Here is a 17,014-nt window from a genome sequence, read left to right on the forward strand (position 1 = left end):
GCTCTCTTCTTGATCACGATTTTGCAAACTGTTCTTTTTATGATTTATAGTCGTGTTAGGTAATCTAATCACTCAAATCCCTCTAAAGAAGATGTTACTAGTTCTTCGCTTCACATTCTTGCCTTGGAACTTGACCTTTACTTTGAATCTTGAGATCTTTGTTAAACTTGTTGGCTCTATGCATACTTGTGGCGATCATCCGGTAACCAGTAATTAAGTTGAACATTGTCTGCACTTGTCAATTGCATCTTTATTCAACTTTTTCAAATGGCTAAAGTAGTGAAATGATCTCAATATACTTGTGGTTATTCCAGAATGTTTGGTTAATGAAGACTGCCCGAGAAGTGAATACTGCAATCAGAAGAAATTTCAATGTGAAGACCCATGCAATTTGAATGGTGAGTGGCAAGGGGTCCTCTAGTCGATATTACGTACTTGTTCCTTTAAAACATAGACATAGATTGAAAATCAAAATTGCTTTTCATGAATGGTTGGCATTGCCCACTTATAATTTAAAGTGGGTGGATGGTAATCCGCCTTTTACTACTTAAAAACCCATGTCCTCAAAACAGTTGATTTTTGTTCAGTTTGTGGAAAAGGATCCGAGTGCAAAGTCCAATTGAATCGTCCTGTCTGCTATTGCCCCATGGGATTTGAAGGAAGTCCTTACTCCGAATGCACCAAGGTATGATTTTTCCAATATCTAAGAAACTGGAATACCGAAAAGACAGAACTGTTCCCAAGTCCAAACATCATTTAATCACATGCTGCTACTATTTCACGGTAAATAAAAAAACCCTTTACAAGTTTCGAGGGAAATACAAAAGCACTCCTAGGCATATTTTTTATTTGAAAAATGATCAGGAATAACTCGGAATTGTTGGCTTCGTGTGATGCTAGCTCAGACTACAAGCTCACCTTTAGAAAACCTTGAGTCCTTAAAAACTTATTTGATGGAATTTAGTGGCCCATTTAACTTGATCTTGAATGCAAATTATGCTTCTATCGATCCAACCAACCATAAGATTCCAGGGAATAAATGGTCTATACATTATATTTCTTTTGCCTAAGCTCAAAAAAAGCTCAAAATGTTAAGAACTACCCTGTGAACTCCTCGAAAAATGAACGATTAAAATACATTGTGAAACTTTGAAAAAACAAGTTGAATAATCAATGAAGTTTGTTTAACAAAAAAATCAGTCGTATTTTTTACACATATTCGACAAAGTCTTCCTTAAACTGGATACGCTCATCGAACTTTTCGATGTTTTGGATGACCACTCCTTCAAGTTCCAGACCTGCTCAATATCTTTACCTGCATTATCTATGAGTGGAGTATCCAATGGTGTCGTCCCAAAGGTCATTAACGGGAATTTCGATCTGTTTGCGGCCAAATTGTTCTCAGGAACCCAATAGTAGATCCGATCTAGGTCCTTTGCAAGGCTAATAGAATTGTGGCCACTCCTACCAACTACCAATTTTGTATCATCAGCATAAGAAGAGATACTGACGTTACTACTACTAAGCTTCCGAAGTGGAGCTATGAAGGTGATGAAAAGGAGAAGACCCAAAATGTAGCCCTGAGGAATACCCGACTTGGCATCATGTATGTCACTAAGGGATCCCTCAACCTTAACCAATTGCTGCCTACCAGAAATGAAACTTCTTAGCCAATTGAGAACCTTGCCTTGGATCCCAATCTCATGGAGCCTGTTAACTAAAAGACCATGATCTACCTTGTCAAAGGCATTGACAAAGTCGAGATAAACTACTTTGACAGAATCATGGCTCTCTAGTCCCTCAATAACCCGCTCTATATGTTCAATCAGTGGGGCAACCGTGCTAAAATGAGCTCGAAACCCATGCTGTCAAGAGGAAGGACTTTATCAACTTTAAGAAATTCAACAAGTTTGAACTTCATGATCTTCTCAAACACCTTCGCAATATTCGAAGTGAGAGAAAACGGCCTATAGTCACTGGGGAGTGACTCATCTCCCTCCCCCGTTAAATATTGGAACAACGTGAGCTAACTTTAGTGAAGATGGAAACTTGCCCAGATCCAAGATGGAACGCATCAAGTGCGAGAAAATAGGAGCAAGAACCAGTGAGCATCTCATCAGAAACTGAGGAGAGCTCGAGAGTCTCAAGTCCTTGATGGCCTCTACAGGGTGTAAAGAAATTAAGGGTCTTCATGGCTGTTTTTCACAATATTTCTCCTTACTCAAAGACTTCTTTAACATTAAACCACAAGCATTCCTTAAGAGACTCTGTTTAGTACATAGTTGCATATTACAAATGGTTTTACGATATCCTAGAGGCAATGAGTAACCCTCTGAGCAATTGCCGTCAAAACGATGTCTGAAAATACAAGTGAGCGCAGTCTTAAGGTCAGAACCAAAGCTAAAGGCATCCTGAAGGCCGGCAAAGACCAAGGGACATTGGTGAGCTTTTCAGTGTTCATCCTCAAACCATTTGAAAGTGGAGAACCTCATGCAAATGCGCTAAATTCATTTAGAACAGACCTGACCAAAGGCCGAAATCTGGAATTTCAAGAGTCGATCTTTCGGTGGTCAAACATCAGAGAGTTACTAATGTCCTTTGGAGTAAAAATGAATCACTCATGGCATGGCTCTAGGTTTTTCAATAATCCCGTTTGATAAAAACTGGAGATTCAATAGGATCAAGTAATTCTTTGAGTAAGGGGGAAGGATTTTCAAAAGCTACGAAGAGTGGCCCTTAATTTCTTGACATCTTGTAAAACTGTGACTAAAAGATCATCTAACCGCTCAAATTGACCAGTTTCGGCAACTTCGGATGCGTTTTAAGCGATGTTAAATGCCATTTAAACGAAAATGAATACATTTATTCATTTGATATCAGACATTAAAATGCATTTGTTGTTTCGGTATTTGCGATTGTATATTACGGGGGTAATTTTGAACGAAAAAAGCATGAATACAAAACCAAGACTTCCCTTGAATACCTCATGAGAGGTAAAATAAAGCAAATCCTAATTTGTACTCAAGTGTGCTCCAAGCTTCCATGAAATAAGGTTTGGATAATTTCAGTTTTTATATTTGTAATGTGAGCTAGGGCCTCGAATCTGAATCCATAAAGCACAATTTGGTGTGCCGATTTCTATTCAACCCCTCGAAAAATGCCAAGATGTGTTAAGTATTTTCATCATTACTCGATAAGAAAAGGTCAAAAAATGACTTATTTTGCCGTTGAGGACAAATTCCACATGCTTTTTGCAATAGCAACTCCTCACGTTAACTTGCGTCCAGACAATTACTTGTATTCAAATATCTAGGTTTGCTCCTCCACGGCAAAACAAGTTATATTTCCATGCTTAATTAAAAAGGTATTATTATTATTATTATTATTATTATTATTATTATTATTATTATTATTATTATTATTATTATTATTATTATTATTATTATTATTATTATTATTATTATTATTATTATTATTATTATTATTATTATTATTATTATTATTACTTAGCAAAAACCACTGTGACATGGAATCAATTTTAGACATACACATATTCTCCTCTGTTTCAGATTCCTTCCAGAGTTGGATTACGGTTCCGTCGGTCAACATTTGTTGATGTTAATTTGTAAAATCATCTTTTGAGTCAGTCTCATTCTGGTGGAAAATAAACCTTGTTGAGCATTCATATACATTGATTCATTCCGCTTTGCTCCAATTCATTCCCCAAATTCAGCTTAATCTTGCCAAAGAACCCCAGGCCAATTGAGGGTACCTCTTAAAGTCGGGAAATGGCTATTTAGTTCAAATTGGAAACCAAGTGTTTTTCTTACTTTTTCAAACAAAGTCATCCCCAATCATTGAATTTGAATTCCATTCGTTTTTCTTTAGTTTGTGTTAAATTCCGTTTCTATCATTGTAGCTCTCTGGTAATTGGCACTGGCAAACATAACTCTAAAGTGGAAAACTCAAATATTTCCATGTCATGAGAGGCTGGGAAAGGTGTGATGAAAATGTCAGCTAAATTCGACAAAATAAGTTTCACGTGAATATACCTAAAGTATACAATTGGTCTGACATTTCATCACACCCATCCCCAGCCTTTCATGATATGGAAACACTTGACCTTTCCACTCCAGACAAATAATCTATTATGATTATATACTCCTTGGCGCAGGGTTGGTCCTACATCATAAATTATGCTTTAATGTTTAATGATGGCAAGAGTCTCGTGACACTTATTCTCACTCATTCTGATATTTCCTTTGGTTTTCATTGAATGTGACCTTGCTGACCTTGCTGAAACTCGTTCACCGAACTACCCAAAATATTTACGACAAATGGTCACCTTTTTTCCACACAAATTAGTGCATATTTCCATTTCTGGTTTCATTGATCCTTGAAAAAAAAAACATTCTTAAAAACAAATCACAGAGAAAATTCATGTATTCTTAGATGACCAATACTAGATTTGAGGGGAAATACACCGAATTATACAATAATGACAGCAAGCTAAAACAACATAAGCTTGAAACATAGGGTTGCCGCAATCATGGTCAAAGGTGTCAAAGGAGAGAGTCCCCTTAAAGGAGTTGCTTATCAAGGGCAGCAGAGAGGCGAGACAGATCATTGGGGCCCGTGACTCGCCAAAACGGGATGTTCATGCCTTTAGCAGCCATCTCCTCGTCAGACCCATCACCTAAAAATGAACATAAACAACCGAGTTAAGGATTGATTGGGCATGTGAAGAGAAGAGAAAGGAGGACCAGGAGTGGTAGGACCAACCTGACATGGGTCAATACATTTTTTGATGGTTGAGCATGCCATGTTTCAAAACTCGACCTCAAGTCATATTTGACGTAGTTTTGAATTAATACTAGTGTCCTAGCTCTGACATTGCTTCTTTATTTGGTTGATTCAAACCAGCTGATCGATCTGCTACGAACTGAAGAGCAACTCATGTTGTGTGATTTAGAGGTTAAAAGTTATATATGATCATTAAGCGTAATTTTTTCAAAAATAGTTTGGCTTAAAGTTTTATGTAATTCTTCAGAGGAACTGTATGGTTGACTGTGCGCAACATTTCTCTCTGTTTCCTTCATCCCAAATATGAACAAGAGACGGCTGATTTTTAATAAATGCCAAGAGTTCATTTTAATAAAGGTTGTTCTGTCTGAAAAAGTTTATTAGCAACAAAGTAATTTGATGGTGTTCGAGGCAAAATCAATTCATGAGCCATCAAGTCAAGAAATGTAGCTCTTTGAATAATAGTGAAGTAGAAAAGAGACCAAATTCATTTCAAAGAAACTCGCTATCTTTCTCAATATTTTTTTTGCAGAATTCCTTACCGCTACTGGGAATTGAATTGCCAGCAGTTCAGGACGAAACATTTATTCATTGCCCATTGAACCCAGAATGAGACAAGACCTAATACATGCTAACACAAATATTGTAAGATAACGGATCCAATGAGACATTCTCACAATAGAGACGTCATTACTTAATTAATTAAGTGGAGGCTGATCTGGCTAATCCTTGAATATAAGTTTGATCGGGAGTTTTAGTCACCAACTTGTCCAAGTCTGACTTCAATCCTGCTACTAGAACATACGCCCTACGAATATGTTCATATTTCAATATTTTTACCTAAAACAAGGCGAAGTTGTATACTTTAAGATAAGTTGCAAGCCTAGTGATATGCAAAGTTTCCAGTTGGCGCATTGCCTGTTTGAATAATTCAATCATTACATAAAAGTAAACTTTTTCATACTTGTTTCACTACTTTTGACCAAGGGGGTATGCTCGCATTTGGGCACAGCTGAATTTATTGACTAGAAATGACGAACTTGAGGTTTTGATGCATATCTATGTAAAACACGAAGTAATATTATGCACCTTTGGGTGGAAAAATTAGATAATGTTTGGCGTCAGTTTGACACGACAAAAAATAGCTTTTGCCCCAAAATGACCAAATACGTTCTCGAACCATAATGATCACTTGTAACTGATCTGATGCAATTGCTCAATAAAATGATCTTTTCCATTTTACTAGTAAACATACAGTGACTGACGTAGAAAACTTTACATTGATGAAATCAATTTGCCAAACAATCTAAAACAATCCTCGAGTCCTTTTCATTTTCCTCTCCCTCCTCTTATTGCGGACAAGCAAACAGAGAAACACAAATACGCTCTAAGATTCATGACATTAACGAGGTCTTTTTATGCTGAACAACTTGTTGCTAATCTATTCTGACACCATAAAAACACCACCAACCCTTTTGAGAGGCCTTTCAAATCCTTAAGGGGTATAAAACAAACACTTTTGACATCCAAATAGGGATAAACAGAGAGCTATATATGGCACACTTGCAGCATACCAGTGACTTTTCATTATCATCTTTTTCCATCAAATTGTGTTACAAAAGCTAATGGTGAGTTTAGAAAAAGTATAGTTTTTGAGGTCAGCCACCAAAAACTTGTGAAACTGCGCTTTTCCTAGAACTGTTTGGTTGGAAACAATGATTGCTAAAGTGTTGGATTGTTATCAATCATATAGAACACAACCTCCGGTCAAGTGATGGTTTCCATTGCATAATTGTTCGGAATTTGACCCATGGAAAATTTCAAACGTCTCCCAGAAGAGTTGATGGCTTATTCTTTGTGTGACAGTACTTTGGTAATAGGTTGTTCATTTCATATTCTCTTGATAAAATCTGGCATCCAGGAGCACATTCTCTCGTTTCTGTGTTTGTGTGTCTCCACCTAGACCAGAGAGATCTTTAACTAGAGGAGTGGACATCAGCGGAGCTAGGCCGATTTTTCTTTTGTCACAGCTCTTTGCTGGAGATATAAATGGAAACACGCAGTAAGGCACTGTCATTTGAGGTCAAACTGCACACATTTTATTTTTTTCATAAGTGCCTAATCTTAAAACTCTAGACTTTTTACTACATAAACCAGAAACTTTCGATATTTTCACTAAAGTAAAATTTTGTCATAAAAACACGACATTTTTTCTTTTAAATCGCTATTTCATAATGTATGGTAGTACCCCTTGTGACTTTTGGGAAGCTGAAATGTTGTTTTCACAAAGTGGCCCGGCTTCACCAATTGCCATGTCCAATCCTCCTGTTAAAAGTATTCTTGCCTGGACGAAGCAGAGGGCGCTTCCTTCGCATAATGGAAATGACAATTGAAGTCTCCCTAGATACTGAATAAAGATTGACGGACGGTATGGAATGAATCTTACCAACTACAACGTAGGTGGTCTTCCGACCAAACCTTTGAACAATCCTTTCAAAGCAAGCATCTTTTCCGATTTTGGCTGCACTGTAAATGTTCTCCACACTGAAAATAGGACCTAAACCAAATAGGAGCACCTTGGTCAGGGCTGCCACCAATTGGGTTTGGGTTACAATGACATTGACGCAATTCGGCCGTGAGTTGATGATCCGGAGACAATTGAATGCCCTTGAGAGCCATTCCTGAAAATAAAACATCTAAGGTATACTGACTCCATCAAGAATCATGTTTTGCCATTTCATACTGACTTTTAAACACTATGCTCTACTAAAAGATCTACAAATAACTTCCTTACGTAGTGGTAGTAAGAATATAACAGTAAATGTTGGACGAGCGTCTCAACGACAAATCAGACACAAAGTATTGAAGATCATTGATTTTCAAGGCAACACTACGCGGGTAATAGAAATTACAACCATCCCGTTTTATAAATTTAGGGTCTGAACTAATACTGGGGCGAGTCTGCACTCGATTTCGGGAAGTTCGGGAAATATTATTAATTTTTTTCCTAGAATTTCGCAAGACGAGTCTTTTTGCAAGACCTGGCCGTAGTAAAAGACTCGAGTCTTTTGCCGGACTGGAGTCCCGCAAAGAGTCAAAAAATCAAAGGACTCGCCTCAGCGCTGGTCTGAAGTGCTACTTGACCACGACATCATTGTTTGTTTTTTGTTTGTTTGTTTGTTTGTTTGTTTGTTAAGAAGTCAGATGGCAGCTCTCTCGCTCGACCTGGCCGATTTAGGGGGTCCCAATTGAGGGATATTACCACTTCGTCGTCACAGCCAACGATAATCATTACCTCACCCTCGGGAATGACGCAGGTTCGCCCATTTAAGCTCTTAAAGCAGCAACTTATGCTGTAATTCAAATACCGCAAAGAAGCTTGGAATTGGCAAGCCTGGGATCGAACCAGGATTTGCAAATGGGATACGATTGCAGCCTCAGTTTGTTTGTTTTTTTGTAACTCTTTGCGTCTAAGCGCCATCTTTTGGATACGTAGTCATGTATCAAACGTGAAAATGACACCACTTTTTCCACCAATAGTTGAACTTTTGTTTCAAAAGAGAGCTTAGGATTTCATTTTTTTATCGTTTCTAGAACTATCTTTTGTTTTCTTCGTATAACAGCTGTACTGACTACAACAATATTGCAATTAACTTATGCCACAACCAAACCCTTGACACATCCCTATGTAAGTCAAAAGGGGGCGCTGGGGAGCAAAGGGGTAAACAACAACCTCCGTGAGCTTATCCTATTGGAAAGCGGATGCCATACCAATACGGTACCCCAGCAAGCCTACCACGACTTCATGTAACCAATATGTTTATCTTTCCTGCAATCATCCTAAAACGAGTTTAATCTCCATTTTCAAAAGTGAACTCTCGCAACCTCGAAACGATCCTATTTTTTTAAAAGAATGCTTACATCGGTATTGCTTTCTAGATCATGGCGAATGGTCATCCATTGTTCTCGGCGAGGTGACCCGAGCAAAGCTCCCACATTGTTCCGATACAAATTGTAGTTCTCTCGGATCTTCCGAAATCGAAAGGCAAGTTTCCGCATCCAATCCACGCCACCTCTCATACCTGAAAAAATCGTTGAACAAATAAGTTGCCTGTTTACATTCATTTTTTGAAGCCTTTTTTCGCATTGGTGAGACATGGCTTGTTTAGGTAATGGGCTAAAAGCTCGACATGACTGCCTTCAAAACAGTTTTAAGTTGAAAGTTATGAAGAGGTTTTCATAGATATTTAAAGCACACTTAAAAGTTAGATGTGAAGTTAGAAATTATGTAAATATCGTTAATGCAAGTATTTAGTTACGGGAATTCGAGTGATTCATTATTCTCCTCATTTTACCCCCCAAAGTGTTACAATTCAAGCATTGTACACCCATTTCTTTTAATATGCAAGTATTGACTTTTCTTTTTCAGAACTATCATATAAATTCATTTTACTCAAATGGAATGCGGCTTGTCCTACAATTGCCAGAATTGCCTTTAAGAGTCCTGGGAGGAGAACAAGTTAATATCCGTAAATAATGAGACTGATCTTTATCGTTCTTCCTTTCCTTTTTAACATTTCATTTTCAGTCCACCAAAATCTGGATATGATCTATTGGAGATTGGTTGTTAGCTCAACATCCTGGTTTAGCATAAAGTGAAATAACAAACGCATTGTCAAAAAAGTTCTTTTTTTAAGATAGTTGGGGCAAAGGCAACATAAACAACAACAACGGAACATAAACTTGAAATGTGTCTGAAGTAAATTGGCTAAGATTAGCTCGCCGAGTTTAAGATTGTAAAGCAATCTTCCGCAGATGAATGTAGCGCCATCTAATTTGTAGAGGTAAAAACTTTGCGGTTTACCAAAAAATCAATGGATAATCTTAGCTCAATAATAAGGTCCTCTTTGAAACAGGTTATCATTCTTTATGTTTTGACTTTACTTCAGTGAAAAATAATACGGGCAAAACAAATACTTCAAACGTTCCCAGTTACCTCCTAAACTCTATACGTATCTTAGAAATCAAATAAATGCACAGCTGCTTATTCCTAAAATTGGGCTATAATCACAACCAAGAGGCCTGTCATGATGTCAAGAGATGGCGCCAAAACAAAATGATAATTGACGTTTTACGACATCTTGCAAATGAGAAGTCAGTCCATTGTCTAAACATTATATAATTAATAATATGCAGGATTTTGAAATGCATTTTGGACAGCTCAAGCACATTAGAAACTATTGCGGAACAATCAGCCCAATCAGCCAGATTCAAGAAAGCGCACTCTAACGGGCAGAGTTCGAGCCATTATTTTTCGAGGGTATTTAGTAAGCTTATACATTTTCTTTTATGAAAACAAGTTTTTTATAGGCATGACTTTGACTCTCGCCAAGGCAAAGGAATCAACAGGAAAGTTAGGCTTTCAATTATTCGCAATAAAAACAATACAACATTATTGAAATAGAAAACTCCGTTTCCAATAACGTTTACCCCCTTTGTATCAAGCTAATTCAATGTCAAATTTTAAAAAGCTACCCTGCGACCTGTTTCTTTTTTATTTGCTTTCCTCAAAGTTAAGGCTTGAAACATTGCTCAGAATGAGATTCCACTTGCCACTCTGGTGAATGTATTTTAACCCTGAATAGAGTCCATGCGCCCAACTCTAAGGTAAGAGATCTAAAAAAAGTTGCCTCTGGTCAAAACTTTTCTATCCTAACTTCATGCAGAGAAAGTAACAGACATTGGGTAAATAGCTATTCCGTATCAAGTATAATCATGGAAAATGGAGTTGTTGGAAAGAAGAACGAAGGAACCCTTACTGTAGTTCGTACCCCCAGTTGCCAAGTAGACCTCATTGCCTGAATTGGCAGTTCGAAACCCATCCGAAGCGAAATTGTAACTAGAGAGATCCTGACCATTATCATCGGAGGCCATGTCGTCAATATGGATCTGAAACAAAGCCAAGCGAGACGCGTTCATTAACAAGTACACATGACGGATGCTCATTTTCAGCAGGATCAGCAGCACTCACTTGATCACATTCCTCCAGATCGTTGAAGAAAAAATGGGTGTCGGCCACGTTGAAGATCAAGTCCTCCATCTTTTGGGCTAAATTGTGTAAATGCGCGCGATCCTTCTGGTATCTGAAAGGGAAGAACGTGCGACCCTATTGAATTCTGCAACATACAATAGAGTCCAATGATCCGGGGAAACAATTGCAAAAAGCTGAATGGACAAATGTCGTGTGTCTTCCCGATTCAATTTATCAACACGCAGAGCTGCTGAGTGAAATGAGATCCTTTTGGTAACAATTATACCCTTCATCCCCTGGGTTTGGCATGGAACTTAAATGACCTGCTTCATGAGAATTTGAGACCTTCCTGTCATTATTCTTGGCACAGGATTCCAAGAATGTTTGTGACTACTAGCGTCATTAGAAGGCGACGGCTAAATTTACTTTGATAAAAGGATTTTCAAAGATCGGTACCTTTGCACGGCGTGACTACGGAAACTTTAGGGTAACATCAATCTATCCAAGGTAATATGTTCCTAAAGACATTCCACTTTTGCAAACATTTGATTCATTTTCAAGAAGAAGAAAATAAATAAAAGTGGAAAAAATCTAACATGTTTTTTACCATTGAGGAAAACAACTTTTTGTTTATAAGTTAGTTTGTTACCCTGTTGCATTTGTAGGGAATGATTACACGTAGATCTGTTTGCAATCTTAAAATCAGACTTTGATGACAATTTCTTAATCATAATTATAGATCAGCTTTTTATCCAAGATCTAACCAAATTTACAAACTTTAATCAGTTGGCAGGTCACAACTTGAATAAACTTGAAAATCAACGCAAATTTGAAACAAATTATTAGCAATTGGTTAATACGTAAAGTAGTACTTCAAATGATACAGCAAGAAGAGGAATCACTTTTTTGCAACAGAAAGAATTTTTTTTGGCAAATAGTGAATAAAAATGAACCAACACACGTCGAAAATGCAATTAAATGCCTGAAAAGAGTTATTGTTGTTGTTAGTTATTGAAAATCAATATCTTCAGCTATTGTTTCGCTGACTACAAAATACTTTTGTCTTCAATTCAATTTTCACCCTAAACACGTGCAACAACAGCCGTGAGTTCCGATCAAACGGCGGGTCTCAAAATCAATGGAACTGTTTTCAATCCGTACTCACCGATTAGCGAAGGTTCCGGTAAGTAGGGAATGAAAAAGAATAATGGTTTCGTCCAAGTCCCAGATGAACACCCGTTCGGTCTGGTTTTCCGGATCTGGACTCTGACTGTTTCGACGTGTTTTAGAGGAGCGGCCACTTTTTGACGGTTTCCGAGCTGCAACGAGAGAAACAGAAGACGGACGACCATCAGCACATTCGAACTCAGAGGAAGAAGCGGGTCGTAAAAGCCGCCCCAAAAACGTGGGTTTTGTCCGTCTTTCATCTGGCATTTGAACAGAGCAATGACAGACAGATGAGAGTCGATCCCACGCTGTGAGCACATCAAGATTAACTCGAGGTTTCAGAGGTGGTCAAGATTTGTCACTTGGTCCGTTTATTTACACTTTGATCTGATCATGCGACATCTTTATGCCCACAGAAGTCTACCAATGTGGAACGGGGTCGGTGACAATGGAATGCTTGGGGATTTGCAGAGGCTTCAGAATGCTAGTTTTAAGAAGCTAAAAGAAAGAAAAGCTAAACAATTTGAAATGTATCTACACAAAAAATGTTATTCCCTCATGTCAAACTGATCGTGACAAAAGTCCTGCGTTTTCCCAACTTTTATCTGGCAATTAATTGACTCACTGTTCTAGTTTTGTCAGCTAAAAACCAAATGAAAAGGTCAAAAGAAAACATAATACAAAATGTCTGTATTAAGAAAGCCAAGCATGAAAGAACATGTATCAATAATTGTACTCGTTTTCTGTCAATTATCGACTGAATACTTTTGTACCAGCATTGAAATATAATCCCTTTCGTAACAAATGAAAGAGTTATGTATGTTTCTTTAGATCATCTGTACATTGTTTAAGTATCTGATCCCCCAACCAAAAACAGTTTTAAGATAAAAAAAATAGAACACTTTCCAATTTTCAAAAATGGCATTTTACAAAGTCAAAAATACATTGGACTGTGTGCTCTTCCTAAAAAAAAAGAAAAAAAAAACACATCCCCCATTACGTCTCCCTCAACTATATCAGTTCAAACCACACACGCACCAATATACTTTTTAAAAAAATGCCACAATTCAATCCAAAGCTCATTTGACCAAAACAACAAGTAAATGAATTCTCAACGATGTTGGTCTGTTTTTACTGCACAATACAGAATACTGATAGCAGAAATCATGGACGGGAGGTTTGCCACTGTCTGTAGTATGTAGCGCGCCATATCTAGCCCAGAGATGTGGTAAGAAAAGTTATGGTGGCTGCAAAGTGACGCTATCGGTCTTGTCAATCTGTTGAACAGATTCCTTGTTTCCTTCCCAGTCCATCTCTCTTTGCGAGTCTCTCTCTCTCTGGCTCTCTCTGATGTGGAAGATTGGATGAGTTCACCCAACGAGATCTTTTTTACTCGCTCTCTCAGAGCTCTGGATGACGGTGGAGTAGAGACGTATTCTCATGGGATTAGGGGTCTTTGTTCAATGTGCATTTCTTACTTGAGGGCGTGTTCATGGTTGGAAACATTGGTGGGTAAACATTGGCCATTGTGCCGGGATTAAGAACAGTTATTATGGCCAGAGTTAGGACGAGCTATTTCAAGGATGGTTTGTTTACCTTGCGGGTGGAAATCTCGGGTTTTGCTGAGTGCTCGCTCAACTCATACACTTCGTGTTGTAGTACATGCTGTATGTACCCTTATTGTGCTCGTTGGAGATGGGAGGTGAATAAAGGGACTTTTTGTGGGGTCGTGTCGAATGCGATTAGCTCAATCTCATTATGCAAGACTGCTCGAGTGTATTAATTGATTCAATTTGCATTTGGTTCATCAAGGCTTTCAACATGGCCATTAAGACATTTTAGCATTTTCAGTTGAATGTGGGGTTCAAGAGAATATTGCTTATGTTAAAACTGAACCAGGGATAGTTAAATCCTGTTCAAAAACAGAATCCCGAGATTGGGACCCAAAAACTGGAGATGAAAAAATTGGTCCAAATAATGTTGAAAATTAACACTAAATTATCATCGTTTATACACAAAATATACTTTAATAGAAGCGAAATTTCAACAATGGACCAACCATGACAAATTCATGTATGGAACAAACATCAATGTGTTTATGTTGTTGCTAGTTGTTATCTACATTTTCAATTGCTACGAAACATTCGATTCTTTGATGCGTTTGCTACATCTCATCAGAATTTAAAATCGGTTCTAAAACCGATGATCATGAGGGTGCTAATGAATTCTGGCTGATTTTGCAGCATCACGATTGGCTTGTTTACCAACACTTTGAAGAAAAACTGCTCTATTTGCATTTTGAAATCGGGCCCATATTTCTACTTCGATCGGCTGTTATCACGCACAAATGTATCATTTGATTCACAGACAAATTCTCTCTCATCGTCAATATCTGAGGCATTGAACATTGTATACCTTCATCAGCGGGAAAACGCAGAGTTAGTAGTACACGGGCTAATGTGTAAATACGTCGAGGTCAACGGAGGCTTGTTGATTGATTATCCATCAATCAAAAAAGCTGCTTCTAAAACAATCAACGAAGCTGTGCTGACTCATATCACATGTGTGTGTGTGTGTGTGTGCCTTCAGAAGCTCAGAGACCAAGCAAGCCAAGTCCTACCAAGTAGAAAAAAAAATTCTATCGTGATCTCAAAAGGTTACATTCAACTCTGGACAATGGATCCTAAGCATATCAACAAGCCTGGGAATAATGATTGGCAGGATGAATGTGCCCCAATCAGGCTTCTCCCAGCTGTCCTAGCGGAATGTTCCCGCCCTTACCTGGGGATTTCATGACTTCCGGATCAACGACATTTGGACCCTCAGTGATGGAAGCCGGCGGGGGCAGGTTACTGAGGTGGTAGATCTGGGGCTGGGCCAAGGACCCGCTGGAACTGGCCCCGCCATTCCCGTACCCTGAGCTTGAGTAGCCTCCGCCAAGGTAACAGGAGTTGGCGGCCGCTGCTGCCATGTAGGGCCCGTAATAACTGTTGTAATCGAATTTCCCCGTGGCGCCAAACCCGGAACCAACTTGCCCCGTGGAACCCGTGGCGGGAAAGGTGCTGCCCATTTGGTAGTACGAGGCAGCGGCCAGGGCTGCAGGATCGGCGGCGGCATAATTGTTGGCACCATAGAGAGCGGCATAGGAGTAATCGGAGACGGAGTTCAGGTCCCGACCTCGATTGTAATAGGCTGAACTCCCACTGGAGCCTCCGTTGGTGTTGGCACCGTTACCCCACTGATTCATGTACTGCTGGGAGACGTTGTTGATGGCACTGTTCTCCCCCACCCCTCCTGCACCAGTCACATCACCCCCACCCTCACTGTTGGAGGCCGAGGCCACGGTTGCACTTTGCATGGGGTTGGTCATGCCCACACTGACCTCATCTAAGAGGTTGGGATCCAGTCCGTCCACCCCACCGGGATGGCCTCCGCCCAAATGTCCGTTGCTTCCACCAAGATCCGCCACGTTTATCACTTCAGGAGAGGAACTGTTTCGCTCAGCTCCCGTGGGATTGCCATTGGGGTCAATAATCGAGGAAGGCTTATCCAAGCTCGATGGCAAGAAGCATTTGGCCAAGCCAAGTGTTTCGCCGTATACCGTTTCCAAACCTTTGAGTCCTGGACTGGTGTCGAAGCTCTCACCATTCAAGGGCAGATTGAACCAGCGTGGAGTTAGATCATAGGGCCCTGATGGCAAATTCACTCCAATCGATTAGAAAACGATCTCCACTTTCACAATATCATCGCTTATCTACCTGAGAGGTCGGTCAACACTTCCGAGGAATGAAACTCCACTTGTCCGTCATTGGGAGTGGGGGAAATTGAGAGGGTCTGAAGTGCCGTGCCCTGGCCAAGATCTGAATACCGAAGCAATGTAGAAGTTGAATGAGCAAGAAAAAAAAATAGTTTGTGTTCTTCTCCTCCACATTTGCCGACCCACCTGATGGGGTAATGATGACTGGAGATGCTGCCGTGCTAATATCTCCCTTCGGAGTTGAGCCCACCAAAGGGTCCGTTAGAAGCGCACCGTTCCCCGAGGTCTCCCCATAAGTAGCATCCATAGGAAGATCACAACCCACTTCATCTTCCCCATCCTGCCCACAAATCTCTCGGAAATGGGGCTGCTCACCGCCGTTCGCGCTCGCCTCGTCCTCGCCGTCCCCTTCCTCCTCCTCCTCCTCCTCCTCTTCTCCGTCCTCCTCATCCGTTGCGCCCTCTCGCCGCTCCCCGCAAAGTTTCCCGCCATCCTCGGTGACTCCGTCCATAATGTCTCCAGCGGACGCCAGACCGCCGAGATCTGTTCGCGAGCCAATGAGCGGTGGTTTCAATTTACAAGCCACCAACTCACTCACTGTGTACTCAAGGTGGGTTCAGCGCCGTGCTCAATCTGCAAACCTTGGGGCGAATGGGTACATATAATGGGTGTGTGCGTGCCTATTTGGGCAGTAATGTACGTAGTTGGACGGTTGGACGGCTGACCCCGGGATTATTCCGGGATGGAAAACATGTGGAGGATCTTCAACTGAAACATAACCAACAGCTATTCGTCATAATCAGGATCACATTCCGACTAATCACTTCATCATGGATGAAAAATGTACAGTATGTACATGGAACAGGCAGGAACTAAAGTTTTGAGCGTCAAGCGTTACACCCCAACAAGGGGCTGCAGCGTTATTTATTGAAAGAACAAAGAAGGCATGGCCGAGTCATCTGCATGTTCGCAGAAGAAAATATTGAGTCTTCGAGAGTTGTCCACAAATGCTGTACTACGGTCCACGAATAATCCCGTGGATGGAGTGACATATTCACAAAGCCAGAACTACCGCTGTCACCCTCGTTTCTTCATCGCTCCCTTGTTCGTTGCCCACTTCACTTTGTCTGTGGACGGAGCCGGCACAGATCCCTAGTAATCCGTGGACTTCTTGAACCGCTTGGAACATATTTTGTACATGCTTGAACGGGAAGCTTGTTTTCGTTTCGTTTTTTTGAAACAGCCTGAGCCTCCCA

The 17,014-nt window shown here is 40.0% G+C and overlaps 2 protein-coding genes across 4 annotated transcripts in view; one reads left to right on the forward strand and one right to left on the reverse strand.

Moving 5' to 3' along the window:
* Positions 1-3,685, forward strand: part of LOC131892120 (uncharacterized) — a 10,117-nt gene extending 6,432 nt beyond the window's left edge. The window contains exons 6-8 of the mRNA XM_059241881.1: positions 315-398; positions 588-685; positions 3,570-3,685. Of these exons, the coding sequence (XP_059097864.1) occupies positions 315-398; positions 588-685; positions 3,570-3,629 (242 nt within the window). The 3' untranslated portion in view covers positions 3,630-3,685. The remainder of the gene's footprint in view (positions 1-314; positions 399-587; positions 686-3,569) is intronic.
* A 740-nt stretch (positions 3,686-4,425) lies between these two features.
* Positions 4,426-17,014, reverse strand: part of LOC131891878 (eyes absent homolog 2-like) — a 16,645-nt gene continuing 4,056 nt past the window's right edge. For 2 of the 3 annotated variants that reach the window (XM_059241554.1, XM_059241555.1), the window contains 9 exons: positions 15,945-16,526; positions 15,760-15,861; positions 14,783-15,691; positions 12,000-12,153; positions 10,835-10,946; positions 10,623-10,752; positions 8,725-8,885; positions 7,250-7,484; positions 4,426-4,696 (listed from right to left, as the gene is read on the reverse strand). In XM_059241554.1, the coding sequence (XP_059097537.1) occupies positions 4,581-4,696; positions 7,250-7,484; positions 8,725-8,885; positions 10,623-10,752; positions 10,835-10,946; positions 12,000-12,153; positions 14,783-15,691; positions 15,760-15,861; positions 15,945-16,269 (2,244 nt within the window). In that variant the 5' untranslated portion in view covers positions 16,270-16,526 and the 3' untranslated portion in view covers positions 4,426-4,580. The remainder of the gene's footprint in view (positions 4,697-7,249; positions 7,485-8,724; positions 8,886-10,622; positions 10,753-10,834; positions 10,947-11,999; positions 12,154-14,782; positions 15,692-15,759; positions 15,862-15,944; positions 16,527-17,014) is intronic. The other variant, XM_059241556.1, reaches the window with a different exon arrangement.

The sequence above is a fragment of the Tigriopus californicus genome, chromosome 12 (assembly GCF_007210705.1).
Source record: "Tigriopus californicus strain San Diego chromosome 12, Tcal_SD_v2.1, whole genome shotgun sequence".
Taxonomy (NCBI): Eukaryota; Metazoa; Arthropoda; class Copepoda; order Harpacticoida; family Harpacticidae; genus Tigriopus; species Tigriopus californicus.